General features: G+C 35.7%; 1 protein-coding gene and 1 pseudogene across 10 annotated transcripts in view; one reads left to right on the top strand and one right to left on the bottom strand.

The window, feature by feature from the left end:
- Positions 1–22,408, top strand: part of NBEA (neurobeachin) — a 726,466-nt gene that overhangs the window by 105,267 nt on the left and 598,791 nt on the right. For all 10 annotated transcript variants that reach the window (XM_070049020.1, XM_070049018.1, XM_051831739.2 and 7 more), the window contains 2 exons: positions 685–804; positions 2,477–2,623. In XM_070049020.1, coding sequence (XP_069905121.1) covers positions 685–804; positions 2,477–2,623 — 267 coding nt within the window. The remainder of the gene's footprint in view (positions 1–684; positions 805–2,476; positions 2,624–22,408) is intronic.
- On the bottom strand, positions 9,168–19,053 carry LOC127487151 (protein DEK pseudogene; annotated as a pseudogene).

The raw sequence follows: 22,408 nt of genomic DNA, 5'->3' as shown, positions 1-22,408 counted from the left end.
ATGCTTTTTGTTGACACCATTTTTAAGTGTAATATGGAAACCAGATAAAGTCATGTATTGATTCTTAATGAATATTCACACATTATGAAGCAAAAAGCACATACTGAACAGTAGAATTAATGAATCTAATTTGTGGAAATGAAACTACTAGAATCTTAGTATAAATGTTAAAACCTTTTGACAGGTTTGTCTTGCTTGGGCAATCCAAAGTCAAATCATAGGTTATGCTTTCTCAGTTTATGCTGTTGTTTTTTTTCCACTATAATTAGAATGATTGGTAATTCTGCATTTTTTTATTTGTTTCATCTGTGTCTCTTTGACCAGAACTGAGCCTTTGGTCTGTTTGCTCAGCCTTGGGCATCTGCAGTACCTGGCACAATGTAATGTAAATGTTGGTGTGAATGAATGCGAATATCATTGTACTTACAACAACTTTGAATCATAGTATATTTGAAGAGGAGTATCATTCTGGGGGTAAAAGGGTTCTGGTTCTGTATCCACATTGTTTTTCAGGAGTCGCTTTTTTCATCTGTGAAATAAAGAGGGCGAGAGGACTTGAAGAAATGATAGTTGATGATCATTAATAGTCATTGAAGCATTTCATTAGTATTATGAATGTCATTGTTGCATAGACACTAATATCTAATCATCATATAATAATATTTTAAATTATTTTTATTAAAGTGGTACATGATCAGCATCGTCCATATTTACAATCGATGGAGGAACAGTGAAATTCGGTGTTATGTTAATGGACAGCTGGTATCCTACGGTGATATGGCTTGGCATGTTAACACAAATGATGTAAGTTTTTTAAAAAAATTTAATCTGTGTTTTAATGTATTTGAGAATATGATGCATCACTGCAGCATGAATTGAATAATAATATACTTGGGAAAAATTGTCTGTATTTTCCTTTGAAGGTTTATTTTTATTAAGTTCATCTTTAAGTCAAATTTAGTATAATTAAATTGCCAACCTACATAAATAATACTGCAAAAAATTACTTGGCCAAATTATTGAGTATTTTTGGCACCAAAACTTAAGCACCATATTTTATTCTTTCCAGAATCTTAAACACTAGGAATATGTTTTATGTCTTTATTTTGCATAGAAGAAAGACTTTAAACAGAATGAATAAGTACAAGATAATCACTGTTATTTGTCACATCGTGATAAATGCTGTCAAAAAAATAAAATGGGGAATAGATATTTAAAGTATGAATGTAGATTTGGTAGAAACTAGATTGACCAGAGATGGTTTTAGTTAGAACTGAAGCAAACCATCTGAATATTTGGGGTACATACTCCATTCAGTGGGAACAGTAAGTACAAACACTTCAAAGCAGAATTGAGAAGTTCAAGGAACAGCAAGGCAGTGTGTCTGGAGCACAGGGAAGAAAGATGATACTGTTGAGATTAGGAGTAGTTGAGGGCCAAATCATGTGGACCTTTCATGTAAACATAAGTTGAGGCTTTCCCATCATACCCTCATAAAAATCCTTGAAAAGTTTTGAGCAGACATGTGATACCTGCTTATAATTTAAAAACACATCAGCCTATAGATTTTATTTCTCAGTTTTGTCTGCATCTCTCTAGACTTTAGTCTCCCGAAGGGCAGGGATTGGCTGTTGTGTTGCACTCTTTGAATTAGCACTGTGTATTTGTATCCCATAGTTTGTTCCTTGTATCACTGAGTGGCATACTATAGCTTGTTGGCCACATAAAAATTTCAGGCTGTTTCTGTAACACCTGGGAACTAATAATCTTAATTTTTACATTTTTAAAGATTTCATTTTTATTTTTAGTACACAAACAAAATTAAAGAATATACCATAGATACCACCTGTGGCTTGTAAAGTTTCAAATATTTCCTCTCTGTACCTTAACAGGAAAAGATTGCTTTTCCTGACTTGGAACAAACGGTGGAACCATAATCAATAAGTAAAAGAGCAATTTTAACAGAATATACAAATGAAATTCTGCTTTTATTTGTCCTTCAGAGGATACAGTCTTTTTACTTTAGAGTAGAAGAAACTCCAGTGGTCTTGTTGACTATGATTAGTTGGTAAAACAGAATATTAAGAAAAAAGACTTAGAGTTTTTAGTTATTTGTGATAATGCTCCAGGAAGTGAAAAAGCCAGGATAGTAATACATATAAATAGATGCATTTAGTAACATTTTAAGTTTCTATACCTTTAAAACATTTATTGCCTTTAATGATAGAATTTGGAAAGTGGCAAAATCTGATGGTAATTTGTGTGCTAAATTCCAAATATAAATCATTTAACTAATTTTCACAAAAATCTTTACTGGCTTTTATTATTTAAACACTCCATTAACGTTTTAACTAATGCTTTCATCTGTTATTGTTATGTTTTATTGTTATGTTCATGACAATGAAGGCACATGTACTTACATGTTTTGTTATTACAAAATAATGATTTGTTCTTTTTTATAACTTTTTAAACACAGAGCTATGACAAGTGCTTTCTTGGATCTTCAGAAACTGCTGATGCAAATAGGGTCTTTTGTGGTCAACTTGGTGCGGTTTATGTGTTCAGTGAAGCACTTAATCCAGCACAGATATTTGCAATTCATCAGTTAGGACCTGGATATAAGGTAGTAATAATCATTTTACTAGAACATTTATGGGAATTTTTATATGTAAAATGTGACAATTTATTTCGTTGGTGTAGATTAAGAGTCATGTTTGTTTTTTGAAACTCAGTCAGTTGTCACTATGTTTCTCTTAGTTTAAAATGTGCTTTCTCTCTTTTTAATTATTTTCCCTTCATGTACTTTTTTATTTTTGAGAATGTTTTTTAATTTTGAAGATTTGTCTTTTGTTATAATTCTGAAGTAATAAATCTTTCAGAATTATATGGTTTAATATGGTATTTACAATCTCAATTTTTGAAATGTATGCATTATATAATGAACATATGAAATTCTTATTGAAAAGATTAAGTAACTTTGATAGCACAGTTTATACTACTCAAGCATAAAAAAAGAATCAATCTTGTCTTTTGCAACAACATGGATGCAACTGGAAACCATTATGTTTGGTGAAATAAACCAGTCCTAAAAGGACAAATATATTCTCAGATATGTGGTAATAAATATAAATACAAAAAAAATTAGGGATGAAATGGACATCTTGTGACTCAATTGTTATTTTTGGTCCTTATTTATACTTCTTTGGAACTGTGGACTTTCTACTTCTTGAAAGTTATGGCTAGTGGTGCATTCAGCCTGTGATTATTGAATGGATTAAAATTGTGTTTTTGCAAAAATTGAAGAGAAAGAATGACGAAGGGGATTGAGGGAGAGAAAGAAGGAGAAAGGGAAATATGTTTATGCTCTTAGAATTTTACCTATAAAAATGAAATATATTGTCTTTATATGAATAAAAATTAAAGAGAAAATAATTCTAAAGGAAAATAATATAAAATATTATGTATGGCTGAAGTTACTCAATTGTAACTTGTATGTTTGCTTTTCTACTTGTCAGTAATGAAATGAGTACAGTAGTGAGTATCATAATTTTTTAAAACTCATTGTGATTTATCATATTCTTCCTGTTATTTAACTTTGAAAATGAGGCCTTATTGAGTTAGGATTGAGTATTCACATAATGAACAGCACACTTGGCTAGGGAAATATGTTTGGATTTTACTTAAATCATGTTGGGAATTGTGACATTCCTAAGTATTTGGAACTGAGATTTATACAATATAAGTAAAAGTTTGTATAAATGTGAAGGAGTATGTGTCTTGTGTTGAAGTGGTTTTTTTAAACTTAGTGTTAAATAATTAGAGGGGTACTAAGCATTAAAGTAATCTTTATTTTCTTGTATTTTTACATTGATAATTGCTTTTTATATAAATGTTCTATAATAAATAAATAACAATTTGAATTTAATCATATTAGAAGATCTATCTGTTCCCAGTGATTTTAATACTTACAATAGTGTTATTAATTTTATGTCATTATGACATTACTTGCTACACTCTTTTATTCATTTTGTTTTATTTATTTCACTAGTCTTAGAAATGTATTTTTGTTAGTTCAGCCATTTTTGCTTTCCTTGGTCCTTTTGTTAGGTTTGAGTTATGGTTCTGCCATATGTAGACTTTGCATGGAACTGTTTTTGTTATTCAGATGTTTAATTAATATGCAACCTGCCTTTTTTATACTTCTTTGCCTTTTTACACTAAATACCTGGAGTTTAAATTTTTCAAGCACTAATAAAATGATTTTAAATAATGAATAAATAAGTAAAAGACAAAGATAAAAAAAAAACTGAGGAAATACAGACATAAAAATGCTAATCCAGTTTTGCTATAGTGAAATGTTAAAATTGCTGGTAACTTAAAAAAGTGAACTGTAAGCAGTTATATAATTCTTCCATTCAGAAAGGAATGTCCTTAACAGCTTTGCAAACTTAGTAATGTGTTATATGGCTAGCTCTTGTCACATCCTTTTATAACAACAGTGAAAGTAAGCAATAGCTCTGTGTCACCTTTTTCTGTACAAAAATATCTGTGTGATACAGAGTATGTCCACTGCACAATAGAGTTGCCTACATCATAGCCAGAACTTTTAAAGGGAAATACTGTCAAATTTAGAGTATTACATGAAGAAATATTTTATTAAGTTCCTAACCTGCAGTGCCTGTTTTAATGGACATTGTCATTCATGAAAACAAAACATTTTCTCAGCTTGTGCATTCTAGAAGTATAATACCACTCTGATAGATTGCATTTGCAAACATTTTAATAATCAATTTTCTTTAGAAATACACAGAATTCAGAGAAGGAGGCAAGGATCAGATTGAGTTTTGATGGGAAAAGAAGCAGAGAGGTTCACATTAGTTTCAAGTTTTATAGTAAAATATATGACAGAGTGAGTTAAGGAGTAGAGGGCTACCATATTGAAAAGGTATGTTGTATATAGTAATTAGTTGACTTTTGATTTGTATCATACATGAAGCTTAAACTATTTAAAGTTGTGTAATAACACAGTATCTCTTTTTTGCCTCAAATTTCTTGCAGCTTAGTATAATTGTAGTAGTCTGTCAGTTGTCTCAGTGATTCTGAGCTTTATGTCAATATATGGGCCCTGAAGTAAATTAATTAATTCTTTCCCTAGATAACATCATCAAACTGTATCACTGTGGAGCCTATTGTAAATGATTTTGACCTAGTATTAGAGAGTTTTAATTTCTGTGCCTGCTTTTGAGTAGTGTAAACTGGCAGTGAATTTTCTGTGTGTGATTAGTTAAGTAGTAAATAAGAAGAGTATTAGGCCAGCGCCGGGGCTCACTAGGCTAATCCTCTGCCTTGCGGCACCTGCATACCGGGTTCTAGTCCCAGTCGGGGCACCGGGTTCTGTCCCGGTTGCCCCTCTTCCAGGCCAGCTCTCTGCTGTGGCCAGGGAGTGCAGTGGTGGATGGCCCAAGTGCTTGGGCCCTGCACCCCATGGGAGACCAGGATAAGTACCTGGCTCCTGCCATCAGATCAGCGTGGTGTGCCGGCCACAGCGCGCCGGCCGCAGCGGCCATTGGAGGGTGAACCAACGGCAAAGGAAGACCATTCTCTCTGTCTCTCTCTCTCACTGTCCACTCTGCCTGTCAAAAAACAAACAAACAAACAAACAAAAAAAGAAGAGTATCACTTATGAATTAAATAAATCATTAGACTTGGGGAAAATCACTTTGTATTGGATCTGTTACATATTAAGGTTTGTTTTATGACATAAAATTGGCATATCCAGGATATTTCATGTGTACTTTAGAAGAAGGTGTATTTGCTATGTTACGTGGTCTATTCTAGAGATACCTGTAATATTTAGTTGGTTTTTGTTCATATGTTCTGTTTCCTTGTTGATTTGCCTAATTTGGTACAAAAATGTTTTGAGATCAATAATTTTTTCCATGAACATACACTTTTTCCATGAACCATGAACTTTTTGAAGACCCTTCATTTATATGAACTCCAGTTTTTTGTGTGCTAAAATAAACTTATATTAAAATTTTCACAATCTTTTTGAAGTTCCTTTATAGAGGAGAAAATGTAGTGTTTGGTACTATCTCTGGGTTCTCTCATCCACTGGGTGTCTTTGTTTTTTTTTGTTTGTTTGTTTGTTTAACAGAAAATTAGGTATTAATTTATTTTAAACTAACAATTTCTTTACAAAAATAACTATATTTTCTTTTTAATTTATAATTTATTTTAATTGTATATATTTGTGAGGTGTGATAATTTGATAAATGTTTCAGTGAGTGATGATCAAATCAGGTTATTTAGCATTTCCATCTCCTTAAACATTAAAAACGTTTTTTTGTGGGGAGGGATTTGTAATTTTGTGTGGGTTTCTTAGGTTTCCCCTTCTTGACATTTTTTGCTTTATATACTCATATCTACAGATATTACAAACACATTTCATTATTTTGTAATTACAACTTTTATAATCATATTCCTTTAAAAATTTCTGTTTTTTTCTTCACACTGTTTTTCGAATTTTTTCCTTAGTGTAGGGTTAAGGTTGTGAATATAAAGTAAAGTGATAATGGATCTTTGTAAAAATTAAGAGAGGGGATAGGGGAGGGAGGAGGTAGAAGGGTGGGAGCATGAACAGGAAGTAGAATGAGAAGTATCACTATGTTCCTGACTGTTTGTAGGAAATACATGGAGCTTGTATAACAAATAAAATTTAAAAAATAAACCTAAAAAAGTCAAAATAAAAACAATTTAATTGGTTCATTGTATGCCTTTTAAAGAAGCTGAGAGCAGAAAGCAAATCAAGTATGTGCTGGTGAATTTCCTTGTATTTGCCTTCTTTTAATTATGGATCCTCATTTGTTCCTGTGGTTTCAATTATCACCTGCAGTCATTTCCTTAAGTCACTATCGCTTTGTTCCCACCCATCTTCTTTGTATTATTGCTATCAAATATATTATATTTCTATTCCATAGAAATCCAATAACATAATTCTTTATACAACTGCTTGTAAATCAAAAGAAAAATGGTAAAGGAATATCTGTGTATACCATCATTTTAAAATTTTTTTAGGTTTATAATTTTTATTGACAAGGTTAGTCAGAATATTTAAAATCAAAGGCCAATTCCTAGGTCTCTGTTAGTTCCTTATTCCATTCATTACATTAAACATACCTTTCCCTAAAGTCTTAATAATTTCATAAAGAAATAAGTCAAACCTGAGAAAAGACCTGTTCACATTCATCATCAGTTTTATATATTTCTGTTCTTTCTTTTCAAAGATTTATTTATTTTACTTGAAAGTCAGTTACATAGAAAGTGAAAGAGACGCAGAGAGAGAGAGAGAGAGAGAGAGAGAGAGGTCTTCTATCTGCTGGTTCACTCCCCAATTGGCCACAAAGGCTGGAGCTGCGCTGATCCCAAGGACTTGGGCCATCTGCTACTGCTTTCCCTGGCCATATTAGAGAGCTGGATAGGAAGTGGAGCAGCCAGGACTCATACCAGTGCCCATATCTGATGCTGGCACTGCAGGTGGTGGCTTTACCCGCTATTCCACAGCACCGGCCCTATATTTCTATTCTATGATGTATTTTTTAAACATTCAATTAGTACATCACATATTTTATTTTTGTTATAACAGCATGTTTTAGTGTAAGATTCAGAGATTATTTAATAAACTGATTAAGACAAAAGATAAAATCAGTCTCACTCAGGAGTGGCCATCTGCTGATCACCTAGAATCCTGATTGGTAAAATTTCAAACCCAACAGTACAAATTACACAAACACATTAAATTTCTTTTATGGTAAATATAAGCATATTTTCATTTCTGGGAAATACTTTGTCAGAGATAGCCGCTACTGCCTAACATTTCTGGCACTATATATGGTACCTTCATCATCATTATGAGGGTGGTCAAGTTTCTGGTAAGTATCAGCATTTTTTTATGGGCAAAGTAGTTAATAAGAATTGGTGAATTTATTGATAAGCCAAATGTGGTTGTATGAAACCCCTCTTCCCAAAATTTTTGAAGCTTTGATGTATTGATTTTGGTATGTCCTTAATATAAAATTTATCAACAAACATTTTTTCAGATATAACACTAAAACTACAAATTGATGACACTTTAAAGGCAAAGCAGGAGAGCTGTCTGTTTCTTCAGTGTCCTGTCACTGCTGACTTTCGCTGCTCTGTCACACTGCCCCAACACTGACATTTCATAGTTTACAAGTGGAAAGACACCTATCTACATGAGTTTAAAAATTGATCTGCACAAAAGAAATAAAAACTCTTATATACAACAAATTGTTTTTTAAAAATACAAAAATAACATCTGTCACTTCTGGCATGCTGACAATGTGACGTATTTACACATGCAGGAGAGAAGTTCCAATCTAGTCCTCTGGACAACTGTAGCTTGTGTATAGTTACATGATGAACACACCATCACTGAACTTTCACTCTAACAGAAGAGAAGTGTATTCAAAATATTTCATGTACTAAATACCACAATAGTCTGTGTATAAAAATGCCCATTACAGGGCCGGCGCCATGACTCACTTGGTTAATCCTCCGACTGTGGCGCCTGCAATTCCATATGGGCGCTGGTTCTAGTCCCGGTTGCTCCTCTTCCAGTCCAGCTCTCTGCTGTGGCCCGGGAGGGCAGTGGAGGATGGCCCAGGTGCTTGGGCCTCTGCACCCGCATGGGAGACCAGGAGGAAGCACGTGGCTTCTGGCTTCGAATAGGAGTAGCTCCGACTGTAGCGGCCATTTCAGGGGTGAACCAACGGAAGGAAGACCTTTTCTCTGTCTCTCTCACTGTATATAACTCTACCTGTCAAAAAAAAAATGGCCGTTACAATAGCTTTTGTTCTACCTGATTAAAATAATACCTTATCAAGCTAATATTAAGTGCACTAAAAAACAAAATTCAAGACTGTATGACTTTATGTAAAGAAATAAAAAAATGTATGAAATACATCTATGAAAGCAAGAAACAATCACTGCCATTCAAAGATTTTTACTAAAAACTACATAGAAATGCAGTTTAAACACTCAAGATAATAAAGGGTTAGCAGTTTACTTCTACCAACACAATGCTTATTTAGAAAAAGTAATGCATTCTCTTTGCTGGTATAATCATATATATCAGATCTTCAAATCTATGGGAACAAGTCATCTCCCTCCTTATCAGTCTCAAGAAATTTTAGTTCTTCAACAGTTTTTATGAAATATTTTATTTCAGTTAAGTCATAAGCAGGAAAATTTTCCTAAATGTCTTTACAAATCTGCTTCATTGTGGCTTCCTCCAAGTTAGTATTGTCCAATAATTTCTTAACTGTTTCCTTTAACTCTTCATCTGTAGGTGGTTTCTTCAGTTTTTACATTAAAGGTTCAGCATTCAAACTGTCCTCAGATTTACTTTATTTCTTGGAACCGTTTTGATTTTTCTTGGTGGTGCTGCTATCTGCTTTCTTAACACTAGCACTTTAGAGACATTTTACTTTTAGCTGCAGCCCTCTGTTTAGGTTTTTCTCTTTTAGAAGTCTTTTTTGGTGGCTCCTCTTCACTTTCTTTATCTTCATTCTCTGAAGACTTACTGGTTTTTGTTTTTGTCTGTATCACTATTAGGCTAATATCACAGAATTTCAGGATATTTGGTTTGTTTGCTTTCCTTGCTGTTCCAGAACTGTCCCAATCCTTCTTACTGCCTTTGCTAGAAGTCTTATCAGACTTTAACAATGGTTTGCCAGAAGGTTTGGGTGCCTTAAGAAACCAGTGAGTCTTCAGATGCTCTTTAACATGGTATTTCTAAATTTTTTCAGCATTTCTTTATTCTGTTTATCCTGAACACTTCCTTTTTCAAATGGAAAACGACTGAACTGACCCACATTTTTTTTTAATGAGTACACTGTGCCTGGTCTGTTGTAAAGCAGTTTGTGTGGATTTCTAAGTTCATTTGTTTTATTCTTAGAAAGAAATGTATACTTTCCATTTCACAAATTTTCTCTGCCCCTTTCCTTGTGTAATTGTAAATAGCTCCCTTTGTAAGGAAGAGACTTGCATTGTCAACCTCTACTTTTTCTTTTCCCTCTTGCCCTCTTCCATGAGACTCTTCTTTCTACTCTTCCTCATCCTTCTCTTCCTCATCTTCGTCCTCCTCCTCCTCGCCCTCTTCTCTCCTGGGTCTGGCAAGTCAGGCTCTTGTCAGAAGTGGGCTGAGGAAGACATATAGAGGACTGTGGATTCCTGCCAACGTGAGCCTGGTGGGAAAAGTACAAGGAGTCTCAGGGAGGCTCCAGAGGCCAACAGTGAGGAGAAGGCTCCTGGGCCATGATCTGGTGTGACACTCACCTACCTATACTATCTTTTATAATTACTGTATTATCTTCACAAGTGCTCTTTGCTTTTCATGTAGATTATGAGATAATTTGCTTTAAGTGTGAAGGACTGCCTTTGTTATTACATTGCTGGCAACCAAAATGTGTTTTGTTTTTTTTTTCTAGTTTCAATTTTGAGTGAGCTTTTCTGGGTATAAATTCTTGGTTGAAAGTTTTCTTTGAATGTTTTCTTGCATTGTGTTCTGGCATTTAAAAAATATTTTTGCTATTAAATGTTTTTTGGGTTCCTCTGAAGTGAAAAGTCATTTACCTCATGATGCTTTTACGATTTCTTCTTGTTGGATTACTTTGGAATTCTTTTTGAGATAATTAAAAATGAATCTTAATGAAGAATGTGATGGGAGAGGGAGTAGGAGGTGAGATGGTTTGGGGATAGGAGAGTGGGAATGGGGGGAAGAACTACTATAATCCAAAAGTTGTACTTAACGAAATTTATATTTATTAAATAAAAGATTTCTATAAAAAATTCTTTTTGAAACTTCTTTGCCAGTATATGAAGGATCCAAGTATTGAGGCTGTAGAATAAGTAGGGTGTTCTTTGTATCAAATTTTAAAATTATTCTCATAGATAAAAATTATTTAATGTGTAATAGAGTTCACATTTATTGTTGTGTTCCAGATTGCCCAGATAGGAAGAAGCAGCGAGACTCACCGAAATGCAAAGAACAAAGGGACTGTATTTGTAGGTCCAGCATGCTGGGGCCCTGGCCTCCTGTGCAAAGCAGTGCTGGAAGACCAAGACCCCCTTCTCTTTGTTTCCAGGGTTTTTGTAGTCCCTGGGCAAACAAGTATTATGTGCCCATTCCTTTTTTCCCCTGGCCCTGCCGGACCAAGGACAGCCCACCTCACTGGTTGCCCCAACCTGGTCCTGTGGGACCAAGGACTGCCCCATGTCAGGTTTCATCTTCTTGTACCTGGTGCACCCTGGGCCTAGCCAGTTCCTTTATCTTGTGAGAAGCCTGTAATGGCGTGGCTCTGGCTTCTCACATTATATGTTAAATTTTTTATCACTTTATTTTTCAAGAAATGTGTACATTTATATGATTTCAATGCTTTTTAAAGATTTATTTATTTGAAAGGCAGAATTACAGGCAGAGGCAGAGAGAGAGAGGGGTCTTCTATCTGCTGGTTCACTCTCCAAATGGTCGCAATGGCCGGAGCTGGGCCGATCCAAAGCCAGAAGCCAGAAACTTCTTCTGGGTCTCCAAAGAGTTGGGCCATCTTCCACTGCTTTCCCAGCCTAGCAGAGAGCAGGATCAGAAGAGGAGCAGCTGGGACTCGAAGCAGCACCCATATGGGATGTCGGCACTGCAGTTGGTGGCTTTACTAGCTATGCCAGAACTCTGGCGCCTAATTACATTTTTTAAAGTTCATTGAGACATGTTTGGTGAACCTGAATATATATTTTTTTCTGGTAGTTGTTCCATATGTTCTTTTTTAAAATTAAGGATTTATTTAGTTTTTTTTTGAATGAATTACAGTGAGGAACACCTAGCCACACATACACACACACACACACACACACAAAGAGGTAGGGATGAAAGGAGGGAGAGATACCAATTGAAATATTCAATTTGCTGGTTCACTCCCCAGATGGCTACAATGGACAGCGCTGAGCTAGGCTGATGCCAGCAGCTAGGAGCTTCTTCCAGGTCTCCCATGTGGGTGTCAGGGGCTCAAATACTTGGCCCATCTGCTGCTTTTCCCAGGCTAATAGCAGGGAGCTGAATCAGGACTGGAGTAGCCAGGATTTGAAACAGGGATGCTGTTGTCACAGGCAGCACTTTTACCCTCTATGCCACAATGCCATCCCCGATATGTTCTTCAAAGAATGACTGTTGTGTTCTTGTTACATAAAATATTCTGTATTAAAGTACTATACTAGAATGATCTACGTTAAAAATGTGGCACAACCAGAATCAGTCTTTAAGGCATTTGGATCTTGCTAAAAAGCCCATGAGAGTATTTCAGGCATTGAAAGCCAAGACACTGTGGCAAAAAAACAAACAAACAAACAAAAAACAAACAAAAACCTAAATGAAAGATCTCTGTGAGTGAGTGAGATCCCAGTGGAAAGAACGGGCCATCAAAGAAGGGAGGAGAGAACTTCCACTTTGACTATGGCCCTGTCTAATTAAGATAGGAGTTGGCAAATTCAAGAGGCTTCCATAGCCTCGGCAGCTCATGACAATAGCCTTGGATGATTACTGACGCCATAAACAAGAGTGTCAGTTGTTGAATCAACAACAGCAGTCACTGCGCACTTACTCCCCATGTAGGATCTCTGTCCTTAATGTGTTGTACTATGTGAATTAACGGTATAGCTAGTAATCAAACAGTACTTTATACTTTGTGTTTCTGTGTGGGTGCAAACTGTTGAAATCTTTACTTAATATATACTAAATTGATCTTCTGTATATAAAGATAATTGAAAATGAATCTTGGGCCGGCGCCGTGGCTCAATAGGCTAATCCTCCACCTTGCGGCGCCGGCACACCGGGTTCTAGTCCCGGTCGGGGCGCCGGATTCTGTCCCGGTTGCCCCTCTTCCAGGCCAGCTCTCTGCTATGGCCAGGGAGTGCAGTGGAGGATGGCCCAGGTGCTTGGGCCCTGCACCCCATGGGAGACCAGGAAAAGCACCTGGATCCTGGCTCCTGCCATCGGATCAGCGCGGTGCGCCGGCTGCAGCGGCGGCCATTGGAGGGTGAACCAACGGCAAAAGGAAGACCTTTCTCTCTCTGTCTCTCTCTCACTGTCCACTCTGCCTATCAAAAATAAAAATAAAAATAAAAATAAAAAATAAAAAATAAAAAAAAAAAGAAAATGAATCTTGAAGTGAATTGGATGGGAGAGGGAGTGGGAGATGGGATGGTTTGTGTGTGGGAGGGAGGTTATGTGGGGGAAAAGCCGCTATAATCCAGAAGTTGTACTTTGGAAATTTATATTTATTAAATAAAAGTTTAAAAAATAAAAAAATGTGGCACAATATACTACTCTTTTGAATATAGCTAGTATGAAATATATTCATACCTTCCTTTTTTTCTTTTAAAATGTCAGCTTTATTAATGTGAAATTTATTGTATAATTCACTCGTTTTAGATGCACGAATCATGTATTTTGGCAAAATTAGAGTTGTGCAAACATCTTTGCAATCCAAGTTTAGTATACTTTTGTCACCCTAGAAAGATCCTAATGACTATTTGGAATCACTCTTTATTCTTATCCTTGTGTTAAGCTTAACATTGTATCTAATAATTTTTCTTCTGGAATTCCTAAAAATAAAAAAAATAACATATATGGGTATTTATTTGCAAATATGTTATCCCACCTTTATATATAACTTTAAAGGTTTAGAAATATCTCAGATACCACAAATGGTGAAAAGATTAGGAACTTATTTAGGTCATTTAATTGATTAAATGTTTATAATTATTTAAGTTACAGTTATAAATTTTTTGAAACTAAAAGGAGGGCATTAATGTTTTTGTCTCATGGAGCAGAAAATATTAAAGCTATTTTTTTCCAAATCAGGATAGGTTTTCCTAGACATCTTGTATTGCATTTCCACAAAAAAGATTTTAAGAGCTCAGGATAATATATTAAAATTTTTAATTACAATGTAAGCAGTATGAACAAAATGAAAATAAACGTTCTGTTCTAGACAGTGAAATGTACAAACATTTCTACAGTGGTAAAATGTATACATGGAAAAGCTAATAATAGTTATCTCACAATACATTGTATAGTATTTTATTTCAAATCACTAATTCTGGAAATAAGTTAATTATGAGTTGTTAATATTACTTTCCCCATCAATAACAACAAAAAATGTTAAAATCAACAAAATATTCAGGACTAAATTTTTTAAGTGTTTAGAAACTATAGCAGTGATTTTATAAATATTTATGTCATTGATTTAAAAGGCAGAGTTACAGAGAGAGGTGGAGGGAGACAGAGAAATCCTTCATCTGTTGGTTCATTTCCCCAAATAATTGCAACGGCCAGGGCTGGGCCAGGTGGAAATCAGGAGCCAGGAGCTTCTTCCTGCTTTCCCACATGGGTGCAGGGATCCAGGCATTTGTTGCTTTCCCAGGTGTACCTGCAGGGTGCCAGCTCAGAAATAGCAGTCAGGACTCAAATCAGTGCCCATATGGTATACCAGCTTTGAAGGCAGTGGCTTTACCTGCTTTGCCACAGTGCCAGCCCCTGAAAACTAATTTTTTTTATTTTGAATTAACTTTATACTTATACAATTAACTTGATAGTAAGTAAAGTGTTCAGCAAATTGTATAAAGAAAAAAAAAAACTGTTCCTCATCAGTTGAGACAAGGGTTGTTCAAAGTCATTGCATCTTGAAGTGTTAATTTCACTTCTATAGATTATCTTTTAGGTGCTCTATTAGTTATCACAGATCAGGTCGAGAACACATGGTATTTGTCCTTTTGGTATTGGCTTATTTCACTAAGTATGATGTTTTCCAGTTTCATCCATTTTGTTGCAAATGACAGGATTTCATTTTTTTCTTAGTGCCATGTAGCATTCCATGGTATACATGTCCCATAATTTCTTTATCCAGTCTTAAGTTGACAGGCATTTAGGTTGATTCTGTATCTCAGCTACTGTGAATTGAGCTGCAGTAAACATGCATGTACTGATAACTTTTTCATATGCTGAATTCATTTCCCTTGGGTAAATTCCCAGGAGTGGGGTGGCTGGTCATTTGGTAGGTCTCTATTCAGATTTCTGAGATATCTCCATACTGTCTTCCACAATGGCTGTACCAGTTTACATTCCCAGCAACAGTGGATTAGGGTACCTTTTTCCCCACATCCTCGCCAGCGTTTGCTGTTTGTTGATTTCTGTAGGAAAACTATGCTTAGGGGGAGGGTGGTGAGGTGAAACCTCCTTGTGGTTTTGATTTGCATTTCCCTGAGGGCTAGTGATCTTGAACATTGTTCATGTGTCTGTTAGCTATTTGGATATCCTCTTTCGATAAATACCTGTTTAAGTCCTTTTTCCATTTCTTAAATGGGCTGTTTGTTTTGTAGTTATTGAATTTCTTGATCTCTATATATATTCTGATTACTAATCCTTTATCAGTTGCACAGTTTACAAATAATTTATCCCAGTTTGTCAGTTACCTCTTCACTTTGCTGTCTTTCTTTTGCAGTGCAAAAACTTCTCAATTGATGTAATCGCATTTGTGAATTTTGGTTTGATTGCCTGTGCTTCTGGGGTCCTTTCCAAAAAGTCTTTGCCTATGCCAATGCCTTGCAGCGTTTCCCTGGAATTTTCTAATAATTTGATATCAGATCATAGATGTAGGTCTTTACTCCATTTTAAGTGGATTTTTGCAGTGATTGATTTCTGACATTTCTTCTTTGTTCCATTGCTCTATCCATGTGTTTTTATACCAGTAGTTGACTGTTTTGATTATAACTGCCATGTAGTATGTCTGGAAATCTAGTATTGTGATGCCTTCAGTTTTGTTTTAGTTGTATAATATTGCTTTAGCTATTTGGGGTCTCCTGTGATTCCATATGAATTTCAGCATTTTTTCTATATCTGAGTAGAATGTCCTTGGAATTTTGATTGGTATTGCATTGAATCTGTAAATTGCTTTCAGTAGTATGGACATTTTGATGATATTGATTCTTGCAATCCATGAACATGGAAGATTTTTCCATTTTTTTGTCTTCTATTTCTTTAATGTTTTGAAATTTTCATCATAGAAATCTTTGAACATTCCTGGTTAAATTTATTCCAAGATATTTGATTTTTTTTTTTTTTTGGTATCTATTGTGAATGGATTGATCGTAGAAGTTCTTTCTCAGCCATTGCATTGTCTTTGTATACAAAGGCTAATGATTTTTGTGTGTTAATTTTATATCCTGCTACTTTACCAAACTCTTTTATGATTTCCAATAGTCTCTTAATGTAGTCTTTTGGATCCCCTGTGTATAAAATCATGTCATCTGCAAATAGGGATAGTTTGATTTTCTCCTTACCAATTGTATCCCCTTGATTTCTATTTCTTGACTAATGGCTCTGGCTAAAACTTCCAGGTGAGAGTGGGCATCCTTTTCAGGTTCTAGATCTCAATGGGAATGTTTACAACTTTTGCCATTCAATAGCATGCTGGCTGTGACTTTTTCATAAATTGCCTTGATTAGATTGAGGAATGTTCCTTCTATACCCAATTTACTCAGAGTTTTGATCATGAAAAGAGTGTTGTATTTTATCAAATGATTTCTCTGCATCCATTGAGATAACCATATGGCTTTTGTTCTTCAATTTGATAATGTGCTGTATCACATTGATTGATTTGTGAATATTGAACTATCTCTGCATACCAGGGATAAATCCCACTTAGTTCATGTGTATGATCTTTCTGATGTGTTGCTGGATTCAGGTGGCTAGTATTTTGTTGGTGCTCTTCTTTGCCTCTTTTGTGTTAAAGTCTGTTTTTGTGTTAAAGACTATTTTGTCTGATATTAGGATGGCTATACCAGCTCTTTTTTGGTTTCTTTTGGCATGGAATATCTGTTTTCCATCCTTTCACTTTCAGTCTTCATGTATCTTTGTTGGTGAGATATGTTTCTTGTAGCAGCAAATAGATGGGTTTTGTTTTTTAATCCATTCTGCCATTTTGTAGCTTTTAACTGGAGAATGGAGGCCATTTATGTTCAAGGTAACGTTCATATGTAACGACTTAGCCCTGCCAGTTTTCTATAAATATTCCTATTGTTTATTTTGGATTTCCTTTGTACTTTTACTGGGAGATTTTCTGCCTTCACCTTGTTTAATAGTGATGTCTGTGTTTCTGTGTTTTTGTGTGTAGCACATCCTTAAGCATCTTTTGTAAGTCTGGATGAGTGGTGACAAATTCTTTCAATTTCTGTTATGAAAGGTCTTTATTTCACTTTCACTCATAAATGAGAGTTTTGCTGGTTACAGTTTTCTGGGTTGACAGGTTTTTTTCTCTTAAGACTTGGAATATATATTTCTATTCTCTCCTAGCCTGTAGGATTTCTATGAGAATCAGCTGTGGGTCTAATTGGAGATCCTCTGAAAGTAATCTGGTGTTTCTCTCATGCACATTTTAGAATCTTTTCTTTATGTTTTACTGTGGAGAGTTTGACTACAATGTGACATGGTGAAAATCTTTTTGGTTATGTCTATTAGGAGTTCTATGTGCTTCCTGTCCTTGGATGTCCCTTTCTTTCTCCAAATTGGGAAAGTTTTCTGTAATTATCTCACTAAAATGGCCTTCTAATCCATTCTCTCTTTCCATGCCTTCAGGAACTCCTCTAAGATCTGTACGGTGGGTGGTTTGATAGTACCCCATAAATCTCCGACACTGTTTTTAGTTTTCTAATTTCCTCTTCTTTTTTTTTTTTGCGGGGGGGGGGGGTGTCTGACTGTGTAATTTCAAGAGATTTGTCTTCAAACTCAGAAATTCTTTCTTCTGACTCATTGATTCTGTTTTTAAATCTTTCCACTATATTTTTTATTTGCTGTATTGATTTTTCATTTCTAATATTTCATTTTGATTTCTCTTTAAAATCTCAATTTAGTGGGAAAAATTTTCATTTATGTCAGGTACAGATTTCTTTAGTTCATGAATTTGCTTCTGATTACTTAGATGTAATCCTATATATATTTTTTTTAATTTTGTTTCTGGCATTTTGTCATCTCATCTTCACGCTCTAGTGTTGAAGTGTTGTGTTCTTTTCGGGCATCATTTTGTCTTTTTTATTCTTGTTTATTGAATTGCTCCATTTATTATTAAGCATTTGTGATCATTTTTTTTTCATCATGGTTTTTATCTTTTGTCTATGCCTCTGGGCTTAATGGAGTGTCTGCTCTCTCAGTGAATACTCAGAGGACTGAGCTGGGTCAGGGAGCTTTGTTCAGTGCTCCAGGATGATCCCCAAGTTGGGCATGGTAAATCTCCTCCTCCTCTTTTATTTTTGTTTTTGTTTTTTATTTTTTTTAAGAGAGGAGTTTTATTCCGCTCTATTGGCATAATCTCAGTCTCACCTCCTCTCCTCAAATGAGACCAATGCCTGGGCACAAGCTCCAGTGTATTCAGTTTTTATCCATGCTGCTACAAGAACCACACAAATCATCTGTGCAGTCCTCAGTGTGAATACGGATCTTGCAACAATGACCCTGAACAGGGAATCAGGGCGCACCAAACATGTAGAGCTGCCCACAGTCACTGCCCAAAGGACAAGCCATACCCTGCACTTTCCCACACAGCCACAGAGTTTTTATAGTCCCTGCAAACAAGGTTTCTATGGTCACAAGCACCCAATCCCCTGTCAGTTCTCCCAGCCAGACTCATGCGTCTACTCTCAGCTGGTTGCTGGGAGTGCAGACTCGATCTGGTACTGCTGTTACATTTGTCCAAAATAGTGCCTGCCCTCTCTCAGCTGGTTATAGGACACCAGTGCCAGCTCATCCGGGAGCTTGGCAGCTACACTGTTCCCCACAGGGCTCCAAACTGGACCCCTGCCAGGCTCTTCCTGCACCTTTATTGCCAGTTTCTTGTGGCTGCTGCAGTCTGGTCCCACTTTACTCCAGAGCTGGAGCTGAGGCTCTGGGCTACTTGAGGTCCTGAGCTGCGTGTACACACCCTCCATGCAGGTCCATAATGTCCCCTTCCATTTTCTCACTAACCCTTCCCTGAAATTGCACTCTATCCACTTTTTTTAAAAAAAACTATCTTCCCCTAGACTAGAGCAGTGAACTCCCTTTTTATTGTGCCATCTACAACTGGAAGTCTTAATTGTTTTTAAAAGATAGTAACCATGATAGTAACAGAGTAATGACATCTTTAACATGTTGTAGAATTGGTACCTATATATAGAAAGCCAAGGGGCTGGCACTGTGGCGCTGTGGGTAAATGTCCTGGCCTGAAGCTCTGGCATCTCATATGGGCGCCGGTTTGAGACCTGGCTCCTCCACTTCCGATCCAGCTCTCTGCTATCGCCTGGGAAAGCAGTAAAAGATGGCCCAAGTCCTTGGGCCCTGCGCCTGCGTAGGAGACCTGGAGGAAACTCCTGGCTTTGGATCGGCTCAGCTCCAGCCGTTGTGACCAATTGGGGAGTGACCCAGGCGATAGAAAACCTCTCTCTCTCTCTCTCTCTCTCTCTCTCTCTCTCTGCCTCTCTGCCTCTCCTTTCTCTGTGTAACTCTGACTTGCAAATAAATAAATAAATCTTAAAAAAAAAAAGAAAGCCAAAGTATTTTATCTTAAATTGGTTGAAGGTTATAAAATTAATTATATCAATAATTATTATAACAAGGCTTTGAGCTCAAAAACGTTTTGTTACTTGCAAATCAGTTGGAAAAAGAATTTGTATTTTCATATCCACATATTTCATATTCATGTTTAATGGTTGATGTGTTTCTAGAGAAAAACAGTTATTCTATAATTGCAATAAAGGAAAAAGGCACAGTTTCTCTATAAACAGAAAGAAAAATACTTCAGTAGACAAATACTAAAAAGTGACTTTAGCAGTAGTAGAAAATAAGAATTTTCAGGGGGAGAAGAATATCAAAGCTGCAGTAGGCTAGTATATTTTAATCTTAAAAGTTAATATTGGCCAGTGCTGTGGCTCAATAGGCTAATATTCGGCCTGCGTCACCAGCACACCGGATTCTAGTCCCGGTCGGGGTGCCGGATTCTGTCCTGGTCGCTCCTCTTCCAGTCCAGCTATCTGCTGTGGCCCGGGAGTGCAGTGGAGGATGGCCCAGGTCCTTGGGCCCTGCACCTGCATGGGAGACCAGGAGAAGCACCTGGCTCCTGGCTTCAGATCAGCGCGGTGCTCTGACTACAGCACGCTGGCCACAGCAGCTATTGGGGGGTGAACCAACAGAAAAGGAAGACTTTTCTCTCTGTTTCTCTCACTGTCCACTCTGCCTGTCAAAAAAAAAAAAAAGTTAATATTAAATTATTTTGTTCTAAATTCTCAATTTTCTCCAAGTTAAAAAAATTAGTTTTAATATGGCTGGTAGAAAAACAAAATTATTCCATTAGCATAGTACTTCCCTATCTGACTTTTATAATTAGAAGACCATTTATTAAGGAATTTCTGTGCACAAAGGATTGCTGTAGGCATTATGGAAGATGTAAATTTTAAATTACCTTTAAAGTACTTATAATCAAAGTGAGGGAGAAAGGTACAGAAAATTCTGTAAAGTAGAGTTTGTTGAAGTTATAATCATGAGCACTAGGTCCTATGGGATCATGAAGAAGAGAGTTACATATTGTAGAAACTGGGAGATGCTTGATGGAGACAGTAGCTTTAAAATCAGCTCATTCAGGCTCATAAAGTATCAAGATTAAGTAGGAAATCTGTAGATTGAGTGTTTTGGTTTTTGTTTCCTTCATTGAGTAGGAATCTGCTTCCTCAAATACCCCTCATGAAATTAAACACTTAGTAATTATGATGAGTCTTGTATTTATTCTGGCTTGTGGGCTGAGATCAGTATTTTTGGTGTGGCACAGGGAGTTGAGAATTGGCATTGTGGTGTGTTTCTGGTGAGCCAGGGAAGTTGAGATCAGAACTGAAGACTGCAGAAACAGTTCAAACGTGTGAAACACAGTTCCCTGTGGGTCCACGACCAAGGGCTAAGCTATAAATGTACAGTGTGAGACTTCTTGAGCCCTAGCAGAGAGCAGATACTAACAGTAATAGAAGAGAATTACCAGATTTGCACAGTTGTTGGAAACTTTATAGAGTGTTGGCCTGGAGAGTAGTTATGTTTACATTCACAGGTGCTCTTTAATTATTGTACAGTGAAATGACAATAGAGCAGAAATTGCAGGTTTTTTCATTATAGATTATTTTTATATAAGTTATTTTTAAAAGTTTCTGGAAAATGGAATGAAAAGATGAACTTGTTTTGTTAGTTTTTAAAATAACTCATATATAGTTTTTTTCATAATATGCATTTTCCGTGAACATTTTGAAAACACCTTGTATCTTATAATTCACATTTTCCCAATCAAGTCATTTTTATAAATATATCTTTTATCTATATCTAGATTTTGGTTGATTTTGTAATTTTATTTTTATGAGTTGTAAACTACTAAAAAACTTTCTTCCGTGAAACTAGCTGCAAGTTAAAAATATTGGCTCATATTAGGAAAAAAAGTTACATGGAGTTGTTTCATACTGGCAAATGATGGCTTTATTTTATATAAAAGTCTTCTCTTACTAATTGTGTCACTATGTTAAATGATATATCTTTTGGACCATGTGTAGTATTAGTGATTTGTTTCTCTTTAATATTCGCAATTTTGAAGTGATTAAAAGGCTGATACTTGACACTTTTGCTAGTCTGATATATGTTATTACCATAATTTATTTGGATTTGATTGGTTTAATTATTTTCCACTGTGTTGAAATATTGTACTTCATACGTTGAAATTTTCTATGATAATCTTTTTGCCATGTATTCCATGCTTGTGACTATAATCTTTTTCTCCCCTCTACATTCTTGCTTGTTAAGGGGAGGTAATAATGATTGCAGGGCATGCAATTGAAAACACAATGTATCAAATGTTTATTGTATTCAAGGAACTATTCTAAGATTTAGGGATTAAAAATGATTAAGCTCATTCTCTCTTTATGAGAATATAATTACATCCCTAAATGTTGATAATTAAAAAGTTGACACATGTACCAAAAAGGAAATATAATGCAAATACCTATTAAAGCTTTGTGGGAGGATGATTAACTTAGCCAAAGAGGATTTAAGAAATTTTCATACAGAATGAGGTTTTTTAGGAATCTTGAAAGAGATTTCACAGAGTGAGTAAGACTTGATGGTCATATTTGAGACAAAGGGCATGATTGAAGAGATGGGATTATACAGGGGAATACTGAATATGTTTATGGATTGATCTGTAATTAGGCTTTATCTGATGCTAAATATATATATTAGGGTGATAGATATATGAATAAATACAAAGGTGATTTTAATAGG

The sequence above is a fragment of the Oryctolagus cuniculus genome, chromosome 9, assembly GCF_964237555.1.
Source record: "Oryctolagus cuniculus chromosome 9, mOryCun1.1, whole genome shotgun sequence".
Taxonomy (NCBI): Eukaryota; Metazoa; Chordata; class Mammalia; order Lagomorpha; family Leporidae; genus Oryctolagus; species Oryctolagus cuniculus.
Note: the sequence above shows the minus strand (reverse complement) of the source record. Positions and strands in the feature narration are given on the sequence as shown.